We start from the raw sequence: 19517 nt of genomic DNA, 5'->3' as shown, positions 1-19517 counted from the left end.
GCTGTGTTCCTGTGTCCCTCCCCACCCGTTCTCACCCACACCTGCCCACTGTCTCATGGGCCTCAGCAGCATGGCCTTGCCTTGTCAGAGACTGGGCCAGGGAGCCTCAACTGGAAACTGGAGGGACAGAGGAGAAAGGCACTTATTCCCATGGCACCCTCCCTACAGGTTCCTCTTGGGCTAGCCACATTCCTTACCAAAATTCACTTACAGCTTGTCTTAACATGGCCAGCCTAACACAGCCCAACTCCTGGATTCCTGTGTCCCTGTCCCTTGGGCCCTACGGGCTGTCACAGGGGCTCACCTCAGTCCTTTCTGCCTACTTTTGGAGGTGGGTCCTTTACACACCAAGAGCCCTCCTCAAGTTATACTATTGGGTGTGCCCTGTGTTCCCTGCTGGGCCCTGGTTTAAAATTCAAAGGTTTTCACAGTTACTAGGACTCAAACGCCACTAGTACCCCCAATATAATTCACGACTGCTCTTATTTTGGTGGGGTACTAGGGATTGACTGAGGGCCTTGTGAATGCCAGGCAAGGACTCTGCCACAGAGCCACACCCCAACCAATGGCCATTTCTTTTTAACTATGATGTCAGAGTCTCCCCAGCCCTAAGATGCTTCTGAGGACTTAGTGGGCTCTTTCCAGTATCCCCGTCTTTCATTTATGGACACCTTGCTTTAGTAAATGGTATCACCTTAGTCAGTTTAATAACTAAAGGGGAATATTTCTCTATTGTTTGCCACACCTCCTAAGGACAACTTTATACACGAGCAGAATTTTAGTCTTTGTGGGTGGAAAAAGGAATGTTCCCGGGAGGTAGAGGGAGCTGTTAACATATTTAGTCAAGTTGTATCAAAAGTATCGGGAGATGACTCAGTCAGTAAAGTGATTGCTGTGTAGGAGTGATGACCTGAGTTCGATCCCTAGCGTCCATGTAAAGGTCGCAGCCCTGGGAGGGTAGAGCCTGGCTCTCCGGAGTCTCTGGCCAGTTACCCTAGCCTAATTTCTGAGCTCTAGGTCCTTGTGGAGATGGCTTTCAAACCATAAGGAATAATGCCTGAAGTGGACCTGTGACCTACACACACACACACACACACACACACACACACACACACACACACACAAAGTAGCGCTTCAGTTTAATTTAGAATCCGATCAATGTTTGCCATCTCAAGGGTAGTCCTAGTAGAAGCCAGCCTATGGGTAAACAGAAGTGCCTTCCTAGAGTGAGTGAGGTGAGCTAGTGACATAGGCAGGTTCACTGAGCCAGTTAAAGCCCCCAGGGCCCACAGGTGGTTAAACCACTCACAGGTAAAGAATGACATGAGCTCAGGGAACCAAGCATTCTGTTGAAAACCGCCTTAAACGATTCCAGGTGTGTTTGCATGAAAGACTTCAAAAGGCAGCTGAACTCCTGTTCAGCTAAACATTTTTTTTTCTGATCAAGTTATGTGGTGAGAGTTTATACAGTTCTCACCCTCTACAAGGTTCGCAAGGACTCCGGGGGAAATGTGGTCATGCACTGAGCATGAGTTTTCTAATGAACCCCAGAGTGTCCCAAAGAGGTGTAAATTAAACAGAATGTCCACTCAGTTTAAATATAATCCTTCTCAGATCCGCTCCTTTGGGCTGAGTGACAGCTTCGTGTAGATTCAAGATGCTCACTCAGCCTCTTGGCTTCTTCCTGCCTTTTAATCTATGGTGGAGGCTAGGAGTTTGGAAGGAGCGTGTGCCTTTTGTGAATTTTGGTGATAGCAGACGAGGGCCTGGTAGCAGAGGCATCATTAGCCATTTCTGTTCTTGAATGATGGCCTCCTGCTATTAGTGCTTGCTGAGTGGGTCCTGTTGGGTTGGGTCCCTGAGCTGAAAGTCCAGCCTAGATGTGACTCAGATACTGAATTTGTCCAGAGCTGACAGAGATCCCTTCTGAATCATAAGTGGGGCTGAAGGCGCTACAGGTCTAAGAAGAACACGTGGAGAACTAATCCTGTGTGTGGTGAGGACAGAGGGAAAAAATGCAAGAAAATATCTTGAATATTTTCAGTATTTTAAAACTTTTCAGCCCCTCTAATAAAAACAAAACACCAAAAATACATGGGCCATCTTTAAAGTTAAAGCCAAGATTCACATTAATAAATGCCAAAATTATAAAATAATCATTAACAGTAATTTTTGAAACTGTACTTATTATCTTGTGAATATGTGTATACAAATTTGAAAAAGACTCAGTTAATGTAATGAAATAACTTGTTTCATTTTCCTAATGTTTTCTATGTATATATGTTCTTTAAATATGAATAGTTATGATCACATTATACACATAAATTTATACCCTACTCAATTTATCTTTTTATTAGAGTTTAGCAGAGATTCTGGTATCCTAGGTTGGCTTTGAACTTGTTATGTAGTGGAGCATGACCTTAAACTTCTGATCTGCCTGCCTCCACCTCCTGAGTGCTCGGATTACAAGTGTGTGCCACCACATCTGGTTTTAAAGGAGAAATTCTTATACATAGAAAAATAGAATAAATACAATGAATTCCCATGCACCTTTCACCCAGTTAAAAAATTTATCAACTCCTGGCTCTCATTATTTGATCTTAACTCCCACCATTTCCTCCTCTTCCTCCTCCCTGAAGCAAGTCTCAGGGACTGGTTTTATCATTTATGGGGCAATTTCAATGCTTGGGGCTAAGGCATTCCCATCCTAAGAAAAGGCTAGGACAAACTGTGCATAGGGTAGGAGATGCATCGTAAGAACATTTGAGATCCCATCCAGATGATGATGGAGTCACACCTGCTGCTTATGTCTCCCCAGTGGGACTTCACCTTGCTGAACGGAGTGTTGTTTGTTTGCCTCTGTGTCCTCTTCGTCTACGGCATTATCGCACTCGTCATACGATCCTATGTAAGTGACTGTCATTCTGAAACCTTCAAGAAGTACTCAAGATGAGGGAAGTGCTGGCTGTGTCCACACAAGGCCTCTGAGGAGCAGAGTCATCTACTGAGGCTAACCATGCGAAGGCTCTATTGTTATCACTTTCATTGTTATCTGTGGTGACGGATTGAAGTTAAGGCCTTGAGCAGGTTAGGCAAGCACTCCACCTCTGACCTACAGCCCCAGCTTTTAGGAAACCGTCCTTGAGATAAAAAATAACTGCAGTGGTTTGCACAGGCCAGCAGCTGAGCAGGTATATTAATCACACTCCTGTCCTGTTACCTGAGTGTGTCTTTGGGCCCATCTTGTTGCACACACAGGAATCAGTGGAGAAGTACCGTAGACAGGAATCTAGTATGGAAAGGTTGATCCCCTACTTGAGACAGCTGTTGTCCTTTCCCAACAGGGTCCTTCCTGGGGGGACCCTGTCCTCTGTGGTAGACAATGCATTCTCCTGCAGAAGTGGGAGAAAGTCTTCTCTAGCTAGAGGCTCCAATGGCACCCACAGAAGGTGGCTTAATGTCCACACAGCTCTCTCTGTAGTCTATATTCATTGAGTTTTTACTAAGTGTCAGACATAGACCTTGCGTATGTTCTCACTGAGCTATCTAATTTAACTTTCAGAACATTCCCGAACATTATTCTTTGTCTATTTCATAGATGAGCAAATAGGCTCAGGGGACTTTAATTCATTCAGGGTCCTCAGGGAATGAGGGACAGAGGTAGCATGGAGGTCAGGTTTGTGTGACTTTTAGGCAGTCTCCATATCTCCATTGCTTTGCCCATGATCTGTCTGTAGAGCAGAAATGGAGAAAGCTATATATGACATGCTATGGGGTCCCAGAGTGCCTTATATGGAGAGCTGCCTGGGACCTGGAACTGTTTGACTAAAGTTCTGTGGCCAACTTGTTCAAATGCTGAACCAAAGCATTTATTTGGCAGCAAGTAGACTTTTTACATATCTGTAGACATGTGACTAGGAGTTCTGTCTGAGTCCATTTGGTTTGATGAATAAGCATGTTTGTTATAGCTAGGGAGGTGGTATCTGTCCATTGCAAATGAATTCTGACATCACAAAGATGTACCTTGTGTTTTTCGTTTTTGTTGCTTCGCTTGCTTGTTTGATTTTTGAGATAGTCACACAGTGTAGCCCTGGCTGGCATGTAACTCACCGTATAGACCGGGTTGGCCTTGAACTCATAGAGATCATCCTTTTTTTGCCTCCTAAGTGCTGGGACTACAGCTGTTCACCACCCCACCTGGCACAAAGATATATATTAAAAGACTACAGCTCTCCACAGTTTCTCAGTAGGTTCCATAGGTCTTTACAGTATCCCTAACATGTGGAGACTGTGTCTCCTACAAGATAGACAGATCTCATTCCCATTCTCACAAGAATCTCCAAGCTACAGTCTTACACATGCCTCAGCAGAAGATTCTTGTCCTAAGTCCACACACTTGACATGGGCAACTTCGAATCCCAGGGATTCCAAGTCCCACAAGCTCTCCTATTGGCACTCTGAAGCTACTGTGCTCCCCAGATTGTGCTATGGTTGACTGTCTCCCCTCTTCAGCAAGAACTTCTTACAGGAGCTCTACCAATCCTCCTTGGGACCAGCTTTCTCCTCCTTAAGAGTTCATGCTACATTTTCTCAGATGTTGTGTGTTACTGTATCCTTTTCCCATGTGAGCCAAACCCTGGGTGTTCAGATAATGCCTCATATTTTCTGATCAGGGAAAATACCAGTCAGATTGGCTTGGGCAAAAGTCCTGGGAATTCATGGGTCTGGAAAAGATCTAAGACTCTAGCACCAGCAACCTCACCTTTGTGTATGGGTCTGGGGCGCCAGCCACCTCTACTTGTACAGTAAAGGCCAAGAATTGCCTGTTGACAGACTGGCGTGTGTGTGTGAGGGATGGCAGGTCCCAGCAGAGCTCCCCACTGCTTGCGATGGTTTCTGCTATCTTTCCTCACACTCTCCACCTAGGGGGTGTGTGATCATTGTGTCCAGAACCACTCAGGCCGCGCTTGAGGGAAGGCAGATTCTCTAGAAGGGTTATGCAGCTGGAATGGGAAGTGGACCCTGGATAATGCATTGTCCTTGCCCCGCCCCATGGAATCTGAAGCATTCACTTGGTGATCTAGATCAGCACATACTTTGAGTGCTTTCTGGATAAAGCGGTGGACACTGGTGATTAGGTCAAGGAGAGGCTGATTGCCATGGGCTTGACTGTCTGTCCTCATAATAATGGGTCCTTCTCTGAGGGCTGTGACTCCTGGAAGCACTTCCGGCACTCCAGATCTCGTTAAGTTCTAACTCTTTCTTTCTGTGCAGTGGCTACATCTGGTGTATGCTGCGCTCGGAACACTTCTCTTCTCCATGGTAAGTCCTGTTTTCCCTCTGTGCTGAAGACCATGGTGTACACACAGGCCTTGTGCTGGTCAGCGGAGGCAGCCATTCACTAGGAACATTCCAACAACTCACTCAGCAGAGCTGGGTGGCCTTTCTAATCTATGAAAGTATCACATTCCTGGGCTGGGGCTGTATCTCAGGGGCAGACTGCTTTCTTAGCACAGGACCTTGAGTGTGGTCCCTACCACAGCACAAACACAAAGTGCAATGTAGGCAGAGTTTCTCTGTGTCTCGGCAGCTGCTCCCAAATAACCACTCAGAGACTTATTATTTATAAATGCTTGCTTATAAGCATAGCTCAGGATTGTTATTAACTAACTCTGACAACTAAATTAACCCATTTCTATTAATCTACATTCTGCCACGTGGTGTTACCTCTCTTTCATCTTGCATCTCCTGGTTCCTCTCAGTGTCTGGCTGGCGACTCCTCTGACTCTGCCCTTCTTCTTCCCAGTGTCCTTAGTCTGGTTTTTCCATCTAACCTTATCCTGACCAGCTATTGGCCTGCCAGCTCCTTTATTAAACCAATCACAGTGTAATTTACACAGTGCACAGCAATGCAAATAACAACCTTCCTTCAAAGAGTTAATATTTGAGAAGAGAAGGGATTGTGTAGAAGCCTCAGTGCTAATTGTCACAAGGAATGGCTTCATTTGATCAGACCAGTCTCTCATTTCTCAGATGACTCTGGGAATCCCTTTCTTTCTGTTTAGTCCCATCTTTTGCTGTCTCAGTTTTACAGTTATTTTAAGGTTTTCAAAATAATACATGTGGATATTTTAAAATTCAAACAACACAATGGACTGCAAAAGGAAAGGCGAATCTCCCCTTTCTCTCCATTGCTCAGAGGTAAACACTGATAGCAGAGTCTGGGAGCCCTGCTGCGGTCTCTTTACATGTCATAGCATGACCTCCTACACTGAGGTAGTCACACTGTGTAAAACATTTTGCCTTAGCATTTTACTTGACAGTAATGGTCTCTTAGTAGAGTTGTGTCAAACTCATTCTTAATTAGGCCTGTGTTTTTTCCATCTTATTCTTTTATCAGCACTTCTTAGAGCATTAAAAAAAAATGTGTGCAGTGCTGTGGATGAAACTCAGGGCTTTTCCCGGGTCAGGCAAGGCTTCCCCTGTTGATCCAGACCTGTCAGGGTTTCAAAGCAAGCCCCAGTGATTCTCCTCTCTCCACCCTCAACAGTTCTGAGGTTACAGGCACATGGGTGGCCATGATTTTTTTTTTAACATGGGTACTGAGGATTTGATTCTGCGTCTTCACACTTTGGAAGCAAGTCCTCGTACTCAAAAATCAAGTGTTCATAGGTGTGTGGATTTACTTCTGGGTCTTGGATCCAATTCCATTGATCAATCTGTCTGTTTTTTGTGCCAATATCATGTGGTTTTTATTACTATTGCTCTGTAGTACAGCTTGAAATCAGGAATGGTTATACCTCTGGAATTTCTTTTATTGTACAGGATTGTTTTAGCTATTCTAGGTTTTTTGTTTTTCCATATGATGTTGAGTATTGTTCCTTCAAGGTCTGTAAGGAATTGTATCAGAATTTTGATAAAAATTGCCGGGCGGTGGTGGCGCACGCCTTTAATCCCAGCACTCGGGAGGCAGAGCCAGGCGGATCTCTGTGAGTTCGAGGCCAGCCTGGGCTACCAAATGAGTTCCAGGAAAGGCGCAAAGCTACACAGAGAAACCCTGTCTTGAAAAACCAAAAAAAAAAAAAACACCAGAATTTTGATAAAAATTGCCTTAAATCTATAAATTACTTTTGTAAGATGGTCATTTTTTTTTACTATATTAATCCTACCAGTCCATGAGCATAGGAGATCTTTCAATCTTCTAATATCTTCTACAATTTCTTTCTTCAAAGGCTTGAAGTTCTTTTATATGGCCTTTCACTTGCTTGGTTAGAGTTACACCAAGAAACTTTATATTATTTGTAGCTATTGTAAAGGGTGTTGTTTCCCTGATTTCTTTCTCAGCCCGTTTATCCTTTTTATATAGGAGGGCTACTGAATTTTTTGAGTTAATCTTGCATCCAGCCACTTTGCTGAAGGTGTTTCCGGTAGAATTTTTGGGGTTGCTTATGTATACTATCTTATCATCTGCAAACAGCAATACTTTGACTTCTTCCTTTCCAATTTGTATCCCTTTGATCTCCTTTAGTTGTCTTATTGCTCTAGCTAGAACTTCAAGTGCTACATTGAACACATATGGAGAGAGTGGACAGCCTCGTCTTGTCTCTGATTTTAGTGGAATTGCTTTAAGTTTCTCTCCATTTAATTTGACGTTGGCTGTCTGCTTTCTGTATACTGTCTTTAGGATGTTTAGGTATATATGTCCCTTGTATCCCTGATCTCATCAAGACTTTTATTTATTTATTTATTTTTGTTGTTGTTTTTTCAAGACAGTTTCTCTGTGTAGTTTTGGTGCCTGTCCTGGATCTCGCTCTGTAGAACAGGCTGGCTTCAAACTCACAGAAATTCACCTGCCTTTGCCTCCCAAGTGCTGAGATTAAAGGTGTGTGCCACTACCACCTGGTCTTCTCCAAGACTTTTAAAATGAAGGGTGTCGCATCTTATCAAAGGCTTTTTCAGAATCTAATGAGTTGGTGATGTTTTTTCCTTTCCGTTTGTTTATATGGGGAATTACATTGACAGATTTTCATATTTTGAACCATCCCTGCATCTGAAATGAAGCCTACTTGATCATGGTATATAATCTTTTTGATGTGTTCTTGGATTCTGTTTGAGAATATTTTACTGAGTATTTTTGCATCAATGTTCATGAGGGAGATTGGCCTGTAATTCTCTTTCTTTGTTGAATCTTCCTGTGGTTTGGGTATCAGGGTGAGTGTGGCCTCATCAAGCGAACTGGGCAATGTTCCTTCTGTTTCATTTTGTAGAATAATTTAAGGAGTATTGGTGTTAGCTCTTCTTTGAAAGTCTGGTAGAATTCTGCACTAAAACCACCTGGCCCTGGGCTTTTTTTAATTGGGAGACTTTTAATGACTGCTTCTATTTCCTTGGGGGTCATAGGTCTATTTAAATTGTTTATCTGATCTTAATTTAACTTTGATAAGTGATATCTATTGAGAAAATTGTCCTTTTTTTTTTTTTAGAATTTCCAATTTTGTGGAATACAGGTTTTTGAAGCATGACTAATGATTCTTTGGATTTCCTTGGTGTCTGTTGTTATGTCCCTCTTTTCATTTCTGATTTTGTTAATTTGGATATTCCTTCTCTGACTTTTGGTTAGTTTGGATAAGGGTTTGTTTATCTTGTTGATTTTCTCAAAGAAACAACTGTTTGTTTCATTAATTCTTTGTATTGTTCTCTTTGTTTCTATTTTATTGATTTCAGCCCTCAGTTTGATTATTTCCTGTCATCTACTCCTCTTGGGTATGTTTGCTTCTTCTTCTTCTAGAGCTTTCAGGTGTGCTGTTAAGTTGCTAGTGTGAGATCTCTCTAATTTCTTTATGTGGGCACTTAGTGCTATGACCTTTCCTCTTAGCACTGCTTTCATTGTGTCCCCTAAGTTTGAGTCTGTTGTGCATTCATTTTCATTGAATTCTAGGAAGTCTTTAATTCTTTATTTCTTCCTTGGCCCAGTGGTTATTCAGTCAAGAGTTGTTCAGTTTCCATATGTTTGTAGTCTTTCTGTTGTTTCTGTTTTTGAAATTGAGCATTAATCCATGGTGGTCTGATAGGATACAGGGTTTTTCCCTGCCCCCCCCCCCATTTTCTTATATCTGTTGAGACTTGCTTTATAACTGAGTATGTGGTGAGTTTTGGAGAATGTTCCATGAGATGCAGAAAAGAACATATATTCTTCTGTGTTTGAGTGAAATGTTCTGTACACATCTGTTAGGTTCGTTTGAGTCATAACATAGTTAATTCCGTTATTTCTCTGTTTAGTTTCTGTCTGGATGACCTGTCCATTGGTGAGAGTGGGGTTTTAAAGTCTCCAACTATTAATGTGTGGGATTTGATGTGTAATTTAAGCTTTAGCAATGTTTCTTTTACAAATGTGGGTGCCCCTAAGGCAGAGGGATCGGGATCTGTCCCTGGTACATGGGTAGGCTTCTGGAATCCGGTGCCTGTGGTGTGACACTTTGTACAACCTTGGTGCAGTGGGAAGGGGCTTGGACCTGCCTAGGCTCAGTGTGCTGGGCTCTGCTAACTTCCCATGGGAGACCTCGATTTGGGGGAATGTAGGGTGGCAGGGTGGCTTGGGAAAGAGGGCTAGGGGGTGGGAGGAGGGAGGAGGGGGGGTTTGTGCATAGTATGTGGAATGAGTAGAAAATTTCTTAATAAAGAAAAATGAAAAAACAAAAACAAATGTGGGTGCCCTTGCATTTTGGGCATAGATGTTCAGAATTGAGAAGTCATCCTGGTGGATTTTTCCTTTGATGAGTATGAAGTGTCCTTACCCATCTCTTTCGATTAATTTTGGTTGGAAGTCTATTCTGTTAGATATTAGAATGGCTACATCAGCTTGCTTCTTGGGTCCATTTGCTTGGAAAATCTTTTCCCAACAGTTTACTCCTAGGTAATGTCTATCTTTGATGTTGATGTGTGTTTCTTGTATGCAGCAGAAGAATGGATCTTTTTTTTTTAATCCATTATGTTAGCCTGTATCTTTTTTTTTATATAGATTTATTTATTATGTATACATCATTTTGTCTGCATGTATGCCTGAGGGCCAGAAGAGGATGCCAGATCTCATTACAGATGGTTGTGAGCCACCATGTGGTTGCTGGGAATTGAACTCAAGACCTCTGGAAGAACAGCCAGTGCTCTTAACCTCTGAGCCATCTCTCCAGCCCCCTAGCCTGTATCTTTTTATTGGGGAATTGAGTCCATTGATATTGAGAGATATTAATACCAGTGATTGTGAATTCCTGTTATTTTGGTGGTGGTGGTAGTGGTTGTGTGAGTGTGTGTATGCACATACATGTGCTTGCTCCTCCCTTCTTCTGGTTTTGCTGGTATGAAATTATTTATTTCATGTGTTCTTGAGTGTAGTTAACCTCCTTGGGCTGGAGTTTTCCTTCTAGTATTTTCTGTAGGGCTGGATTTGTGGATAGATACTGTTTAAATTTGGTTTTGTTATGGAATATCTTGTTTTCTCCATCTATTGTAATTAAAAGTTTTGCTAGGTATAGTAATCTGGGCTGGCATCCGTGGTCTCTTAGAGTCTGCAAGACATGTGTCCAGGCCCTTCTGGCTTTTAGAGTCTCTGTTGAGAAGTCAGGTGTAATTCTAATAGGTCTGCCTTTAAATGTTACTTGGCCTTTTTCTCTTGCAGCTTTTAATAGTCTGTCTTTGTTCTGTACATTTAGTGTTTTGATTATTACATGTTGGTGGGGGTAGGGGGCTTTCTTTTCTGGTCCAATCTATTTGATGTTCTGTAAGTTTCTTGTATGTTTATCAGCACCTCTCTTTTTAAGTTAGGGAAATTTTCTTCTATGATTTTGTTGAAAATATTTTCTGGGCCGGGCGATGGTGGCGCACACCTTTAATCCCAGCACTTGGGAGGCAGAGGCAGGTGGATCTTTATGAGTCCAAGGCCAGCCTGGTCTATAAAGTGAGATCCAGGAAAGGCGCAAAGATACACAGAGAAACCCTGTCTCGAAAAACAAAACAAAACAAAAATTTAAAAAAAAAAAAAAAGAAAGAAAATATTTTCTGGGTCTTTGAGCTCAGAATCTTCTCCTTCCTCTATTCTTACTATTCTTAAGTTTGGTCTTTTCATAGCGTCCCAGATTTCCTGGATGTTTTGTGTTAGGAACGTTTTAGATTTAACATTTTCTTTGATCAATATATCAATTTCTTCTATCATATTGTACTGGCTAGTTTTGTGTGTCAACTTGACACACGCTAGAGTCATCAGAGAGGAAGGAGCCTCAGTTGAAGAAATGCCTCCACACGATCCAGCTGTAAGGCATTTTCTTAATTAGTGACCAATGGGATAGGGGCCAGCCCTTGGTGGGTGGTGCCATTCTTGGGATGGTGGTTCTGGGTTCTGCAAGAAGGCAGGCTGAGCAAGCTATGAGAAGAAAGCTAGGAAACAGCTCCCTTCAATGGCCTTTGTATCAGCTCCCTCCTCCAGGACCTTGTCCTGTTTGAGTTCCTGTCTAGACTTCCTTCAATAATGAACAGCAATATGGAAGTATAAGCCAAATAAACTCTCTTCTGCCCAACTTGCTTTTTGGTCATGGTGTTTCATCGCAGCAATAGAAACTCTAACTAAGACATGTATGTTCTACTCCTGAGATTCCCTCTTCTATCACTTGTATTTTATTGTTGATGCTTGCATCTGTAGTTCCTGTTCACTTACCTAGATTTTCCATCCCCAAGATTCCCTCAGTGTGTGTTTTCTTTATTGCTTCTATTTCCATTTTCAGGTCTTGAACAGTTTTACGAATTTCCATTCACCTGTTTGTATTTTCCTGGATTTCTTTAAGGGATTTATTCATTTCCTCTTTAAGGGCCTCTATCATCTTTGTAAGATTGGATTTAGGGTCATTCTCTTGTGCTTCAGCTGTGTTGGAACATCCAGGGCTTGGCGTAGCAGTCTATCAGGGCTCTGGTAGTACCATATTAACCTGGGTTTTGTTGATTATATTCTTATGCTGGCTTCTAGTCATCTGGGTTTCGGGTTACTCTAGGTTTAGGTGCTGATTTCTGAGTTTATCATTTTTGATGGATTTTTTTTCTGTTGGTTTCTGTTTCCTCTCTGATCTTCTGAACTGAGTGGCCTGCGGTCTGGTGACCAATAGGTCTTCAGGTCCAGTAGGGTGTCTCCACTAAGGTTTTTGTGGCCTGTGTGGCCTTTGGAGTTCTGGGTACCTGCTTGGTCTCTAGGGTTCCTAGTATGGCATGGCCTCTGGTAAAGCAGAAGTCTTCTGCTGGTGTTGTGGGACAGACTATGGAGCCCAGGGCAGAGGGTGCAGTTGGGGCCTGTTGGGTGGGCTTTAAGGAGTGTTAGCAATGGTAGGAGTGTCTCACCTAGGTTCTCTGGGAGCAGAGTGGCCTCCAGTGGAGCAGAAGTCTTCTGTGGGAGTTGTCCTTTCCGTCTCTTTTTGTGCCATTGTTTTTTAAGTCATGAAAAGTCTATGCATGAGATTAAGTGTGTGCATTTCATTTTTCTCGCCTCTCCTGTTATCCAGGAACTGACTTGTGCCTATCTTCCTTTGCTCCTGTGAGCTCAGGCTGTACAGGTCTGTCTTAGACCCGTCTTGGGCACAGTTCATGTCCCACAAAAGTAGGATGATTCAGGTAGAACAAAAACTCTTGTAGATTCAGACAGGTCACCCAGCACCAAATAGTGGAGGAGGACTCTGTGTGTGTGTGTGTGTGTGTGTGTGTGTGTGTGTGTGTGTGCATGCATGCATGCGCGCGTGTGCCCGTGAACATCTGTGTGCACTTGCCTATGATTTGGGGCGAGGCCGGACACCAGACTTGCAAATGTTTTTGTGTTTTGGAATCCCGGCTAGAGATTGGCTGTGTTTTAGATGGTACCCTGAGCCTTTGTCCTCTTGGAGGGGACAAGGTGCGACTAGATCCCTGCTCATCTTCCTCTCCCATTTGCCTGCCCACCCTCGGACACATTCCTAACCACCTGAAGATGTTGTGAAATGATTGAGTCCTCATCTCTCTTATGAGGAGTACTGAGATTAATTTAGGGATCTTTTGGAGGAAAAGAAAAGTCCTTAGTCAGGGCTGCGAAGTGATGAAAGGATGCTCAGCTACTGAGGCCTTTTGTGTGATCAGATGTTCTAGTTTTCTTGGAGCAGAGGGTTTTTTTCCTTCCAGGAGTGCTGGAAGGATTCCCTCCTGGGGGAGGGACTCAGAAGCCAGGTAAGGCGCACCCCCAGCTCAGGTTGAACTCCCTTCCCTGTAGGTTAGGCTCAGTCCTGCCAATCCCATGTCCTTGAGATAACAGACGCTGTGGATGTGTGTGGGGCGGCACAGTAACTGCCATCCTGTTCTTCCCTCTTTACTGACTTTACTGTTTGAAGCCTGGCTGGGGATCAACAGCCAAGGACAGTGGATATTTCTTGGGACAGGTTTCACAAAGTGAATGCCATTCTAAAATAGGTTCTTTTCAAAAACATTTCAAACATTCCAATATTTATATGTCATGCCAGTGTTGGTGTCTGACGGGCGGGTTCTGTTCATGGCCATGGGCTCTGAGTTTAGTCTGCATCCAGGAAGCTCAGCCAGTTGTTGTGTTCTCCCTGCCATGCTCCTCCTGCAGCTCAGGTCTCCACCTAGCAGCAGACTTGAGGGTGAGAGAGGGCTCTGACTTAGGACTCCGTAGTTTTCCCTATTGCAGCTGAGCTGAAATGTGCTGTGGGGAGGGATCATCTAACCACATAGGAACACGCTCTTCTCCACTTTATGTTTCAGGCATACAGATGCATCCCAAATGGCAAGGTTTGCTGTCACCCAAGGCCCTTAAAACACAGTCCTTACTGAGTCTGGGAAGCATCTTTGGTTTGGTCCAGTGGATTGCGGGGAGGTCACAGATACAGGGCATCTTGTGTGATGTGTCCACCTTGTCCATCTGGTCCATATTATTGACAAAAGACACAAAGGAAGTTTCCAGATTTGGTACTGTGGGCTTCAGGAGGATTAGATACTTGCTTTCAGAGTGAAAAACTAGGATGATTTCATCAATGGCTGAAGCTCTAAAATGTATTCAGCCACAACTGTCTTTTTACTTCTCCCTCCCTTCCCTATCTTTTGAGATATTTTCATGTATTCCAGGTTAGCCTCAAACTTATGTAGTTGATGATGACCTTGGACTTCTGACCTTCTTGTCTTTATCTCCAGAGTGCTAGAATTGCAGGCATGTACTACCAGGTTGGAATCCATGGCTTCACGTATGCCATACAAATACTCTACCAACTCAGCTATTTCTCCAGCCTGCTACATTTTTCTTAATGACAAAATAACTTTCCCCACATCATTTGGGACACTTACTTGGTAGATACCTACAATCTAAAGAAACAATTCTTCCTTTTCTTCCAGTACCTGGTTATGGACGTGCAGATGATGGTTGGGGGGCGCTACCATTATGAGGTAGACCCTGAAGAGTACATTTTTGCTGCTCTGAACATCTATGTGGATATCATCAGCCTTTTCATTTTCATTTTGGACCTGATTGCCCGATAGCCGATGGCCAAGGGTGGCTTACGCTGAGAAGAGGGAAGGTGGGATGCCTGTGGAGTGTGCCAGGCCCAGGCACACAGCGGTGACCACTCATAGGTCCTTTCAGTAGTTGTTTATTTATTTATCTATTTACTTATTATTAATTTATGTCAAAAGAAGTGAAGAATTAAGTAGATGGTAGCTGTTGCTGTTATACTTTTTATTTCCCTTGTCATATGGCAAAACTTTGTTATTCATATGGAAACATTTCAGATTCCCACAAATTCAGAAAATGAGTATCCGAATCACATACTGACATACATTTAGAAGGTTCCCACTGCTTTGTTGAAGTTTCCTAGGCACAATTTTTCTCTTTATTAAGAAATTTTTTATTCATTTTATATACCAACCGCAGATTCCCCTCTCATCCCTCCTCCTGCTCCCCCCAAGCCCCACCTCCCCTACTCCCCATCCCCTCCTCTGAAAAGGTAAGGCCTCCCATGGGGAGTCAGCAAAGTCTAGACACAATTTAAAGCTGTAAACACCTATACATAAATAAAGTTGATTGTAGAAAACCCCAAGTACTTCCTTTCTCTTCATTTGGACATTCTATGGGGATATTTTAGCATAAGATTTTTTTTCTTAAAAGTAGAACCCAAATCTGCTTTTCTCCCACTTTCCACAGTCAGCCTGGAGAGAATTCTATCAGGTAGGGAGGTGAAGAGCTTAGGACAGTGTTGGCTGCACGCCACCAATAAACCTGTCCCTTTGTGCTTGACTCGGGGGACCATCTCTTCTGAGTGTTGGGCCAACTGGCCTTATAACATCTTAAACATCTTTTTAATTGTAATAAAACATACATAAAATTTCTATTTTAGCAGTTTCTCCATACAGTTAAGTAGTATTGCATATATTATTGTAAAACCAATCTCTGTAATGTTCCCAGCTTGGAAACGGAAGCTCTATATCCACTGTATTAGTCAGGGTTCTTTGGGAACAGAACTTATAGGATGAATCCATCTATCTGTCTATCTATCTATCTATCTATCTATCTATCTATCTATCTATCTATCTATCATCTATCTACCTACCTACCTACCTACCTACCCACCTATCTATCATCTGTCTATCTATTTATCATCTATCTATCTATCTATCTATCATCTATCTATCTATCTATCTATCTATCTATCTATCTATCTATCTATCTATCTATGTATCTCATGAATGTGGGCCCACTGCCACACATTTCTGGTTGTGAAGTGAGGTCCTTGGTCAGAAGCAATACTGTGTGGAATACCATGATGGTGGATAAAGAATTCTGTAAGTTCACGGATGGTAGTTTGGGCAGAAACTTGCCTGCGGGAAAAGGCAAATCTATAACCAGAATAAGCATCTACTCCAGTAAGGACAAAATGTTGTTCTTTCTACAAAGGAAGTGGTCCAATGTAGTCAATCTGCCACCAGGTTGCTGGCTGGTCACCCCGGAGAATGGTGCCATATCTGGGATTCAGTGTTGGTCTCTGCTGTTGGCAGATCTGGCACTCAGCAGCAGCTGTAGCCAGGTCAGCTTGGTGAGTGGAAGTCCATGTTGTTAAACCCATGCACAACCCCCATCTCTGCCACCAAGGTACCTTTGTTCATGGGTTCATTGAGAAATGACAGAAATGACTGGGAAAGAGGCTGACTGTCCACAGAATGGGTTATCCTATCTACTTGATTCCTGAACTCCTCCTCGGCTGAAATCACCTTTTCATGAGCTTTTACATGGGACACACATATCTCCACATCCTTTGCCCATTTGGAGAGATCTATCCACGTACTTCTTCCCCAGATGTCTTTCATACCAATTTTCCAATCGTGCTCTTTCCAAGTCCCTGGCCATCCAGCCAATTCATTGACTATGTAGCCCATGAGTCAGTGAACAATCACACTTCTGGCCATTTTTTTATAAACAAAATGTATGCCCATGTGTACTGCCCAAAGTTCTGCCTACTGTGAAGATTTCCCTTTGCTGACGTCTTTCATAGTTGTTCCAGAAAAGGGGTTGTAATGCTGCAGCTGTCCACTCCTGGATGGTGCCTGCATAACATGCAGAACCATCAGCAAGCTGGGCTCTACTCTTCTCTTCCTCAGTCAACTGATCATAGGGCACACCCCATGAGGCTATACGTGCATGCTTGGCAGCAGAGGGCATTATAATGGGAGTAAAAATCATAGGCATTTGGGAAACGTCTTCATGTAACTTGTTTGTGCCTTCATGACCTTCTCCCAATCATGTATATACTACTTCCATTTGAAAATAAATTGCTGCTGTGCACATCCTACTTTATGGTTTAGTGGGTCAGATAACACCCAGCTCACGATGGACAGCTCAGGTCACATGGTAACTTAGTGGACCATTGTCAAATGTTCCATTTCCACTAAGGCCCAACAGTAGCAGGCCAAGAACTGTCTCTCAAAGGAAGAACAGTTGTCTGCAGATGATACTCCGAATCCCAAAGGTCTCTTCTGTAGCTCACCTATAGGGGCCTGCAAAAGGCTCCAAACAGCCCGTCTGTCTGCCACTGATACCTCAGGTACCATCAAGTCTGCTGGATCATATGGTCCAAGTGGTAGAGTATAAGTGCCCATGCTTTCTTACTGGGCCAATGTTACCTTATATGGCCGGTCAAAGAATTAAGTCTCAGGCTCAGATGGAGAGGCCACAGCAAGGCTAAGGCTGTGACAATTTTTACTGAGAGTAATCAGACTTTTTATACCCTTATCAGAAACAGGATATAGTGGCAATTGCCAGGATCAGTACCATTGTGGTTGCCAGGATACAATGACATTTGCAAGCTATACAGGGCGATTAATGTCTAAGACCAATTTTCCTATCGAGCTTCCATGGTTCCTTTAACTTCAAAAGGAACATACATAGAAAGTGGCCTGAATGCTCTACTGCCTAAGGGGGTGCCTTGGTTTCTCAGGAACTGAAAGGCATACAGTGCCCCAGGAGCCACAAACTCTAACCTGAAAAACCTATGATCTTGCAGGCTGCAAGAACTCCTAGTTACCTAGATACATGGCTCTGTTTCTTGTGCAAATGAAGCTCAGACCATCCCTTGCCTTCAGGCCTAATGGCACTCCCAGAGCTACTGACTCAGAACAAAGGAGATTTTTTTGCATATCCAGGTGGAGTAAAAGGTGGAACAAGATTTCTGGCCAGAACAGAATCGTGTGGCTGGGAGAGAAAGAACAAGATAGTTTTTCTGTAGATGGTAGACAAAGCTGCATGGCCAGAGAGAAGAGAGAAAGGCAGAGATTCTGTAGATGGTACGGTAGATCTCTTGTAGAGTTTATCAGGGCTAAGAGTAAGGAGCTAGGAAGGATAGATGGAGGATGAAGGAACAGAGGACAAAGATGAGACCAAAAGCATAAGTGCTTAGTTATTACTAGGGCTGTGAGGGGACAGAAAAAGTAGGTACAGAGAGCAACTGAGACTCAGGATGGAACTGAAACTGTATAGAAAGAATTTTGTCACAGAGGAATAAAGGTAATTGACAAATAGCATGGTGTACATAGATTCTTTTTCCTCAGATAACCCCACGCTGGATGTAGCATTTTCCCCTGGACTCTGGGAGGGAACTTTCTCAGGGCTGGCCTTGGGAAAATTCCATTACTATGAAGCATGCCTCTCAAGGCAGCTAGACCAAGCCAACTCCATGGTTTCCTACAGCAGATTATCTATACAGCAGCCTCGATCCATTGCAGAGCCTTCTCTTGTTCCAGGTACCACACAAAGCTAGTAGCCTTCCAAGTCACTTGGTATATGTGTAGGAATAACACACCCAAGTGGGGAATGTGCTGTCTCCAGAATCCAAATAGGCCACTAAACATTGGTGGGAGGGGTCAGGTGCAGTAACTTATCCTTCACTTTAGGAGGAGTATCCCACACCACCAGACTGAGGCCCTTGATTTTTGGTTGAATTATTTCCCATCCTCTGATGCACGTATGTGCTACCAATGAGTTCAAAGTGGTTGTTATCTCCTGCTTACTTGGTCCAAACATCATAATGTCAATAAGGTGCACCAATGTGATATTTTTGTGGAAGAGACAATCAAGATCCCTTTGAAATAAATTTTGACACAGAGCTGGAATTAATATATCCTTGAGGTAAAACTGAAAAAGTATACTGGTGGTCTTGCCAACCGAAAGCAAATTGCTTCTGGTGGTCCTGATGGATAGTTGTTGAGAAAAAGGCATTTGCCAGATCAATAGCTGCACACCACATACCAGGAGATGTGTTAATTTGCTTGAGTAAGGACACCACTTCTGGTACAGCAGCTGTAATTGGAGTCACTACCTGACTGAGTTATTGACAGTCAAGTGGCAGTCTCAATGATCCATCCATTTTCTGCACTGGCCAGATAGAGTTAAAGGGAGATGTGAGGACCACACTTGCATCTATCAAGTCCTTGATGGCGGCACTAATTTCTGCATTTCCTCCAGGGATGCAATACTGTGTTTAACTCATTCACTATTTTTCTTGGCAGGGGCAACTCTAAAGGCTTCCATACCATAATAGCATTTCCAACCATAACAGCCCTCATTCCACAGGTCAGGGACCCAATGTGAGAATTATGCCAACTTCTAAGTGTGTCTATCCCAAGCATACACTCTGGAACTGGGGAAATAACCACAGGATGAGTTTGTGGACCCACTGGACCCACTGTGAGTTGGACTTTAGTCAAAACACCACTAATCATCTGACTTCCATAAGCCCCAGACTTTAACTGGAGGGTCAATGTTTCTTAGGGACTCCTGGAATCAGTGTCAATTCAGAACCAGTATCCAACAGACCCTAGAAAGTCTGATTGTTTCCTTTATCCCAGTGTTCAGTTACCCTTGTAAAGACCATAGGTCCCTCTGGGGAAGGACTAGAGAAAGGCTAACTGTAAAACTCTTAGGTATTTTATTAAGGTCCTTCCTTAGGGGAGCCTAGGCATCC

The 19517-nt window shown here is 43.2% G+C and overlaps 1 protein-coding gene across 1 annotated transcript in view; it reads left to right on the top strand.

Annotated features, from left to right (window-relative positions):
* Positions 1 to 15104, top strand: part of LOC131906645 (protein lifeguard 2-like) — a 34778-nt gene extending 19674 nt beyond the window's left edge. The window contains exons 9-11 of the mRNA XM_059257329.1: positions 2819 to 2908; positions 5275 to 5322; positions 14404 to 15104. Of these exons, the coding sequence (XP_059113312.1) occupies positions 2819 to 2908; positions 5275 to 5322; positions 14404 to 14547 (282 nt within the window). The 3' untranslated portion in view covers positions 14548 to 15104. The remainder of the gene's footprint in view (positions 1 to 2818; positions 2909 to 5274; positions 5323 to 14403) is intronic.
* Positions 15105 to 19517: the final 4413 nt, after the last annotated feature.

This window comes from Peromyscus eremicus, chromosome 3 (genome assembly GCF_949786415.1).
Source record: "Peromyscus eremicus chromosome 3, PerEre_H2_v1, whole genome shotgun sequence".
Lineage (NCBI taxonomy): Eukaryota > Metazoa > Chordata > Mammalia > Rodentia > Cricetidae > Peromyscus > Peromyscus eremicus.
This window is presented reverse-complemented; position numbering and strand designations above follow the sequence as displayed.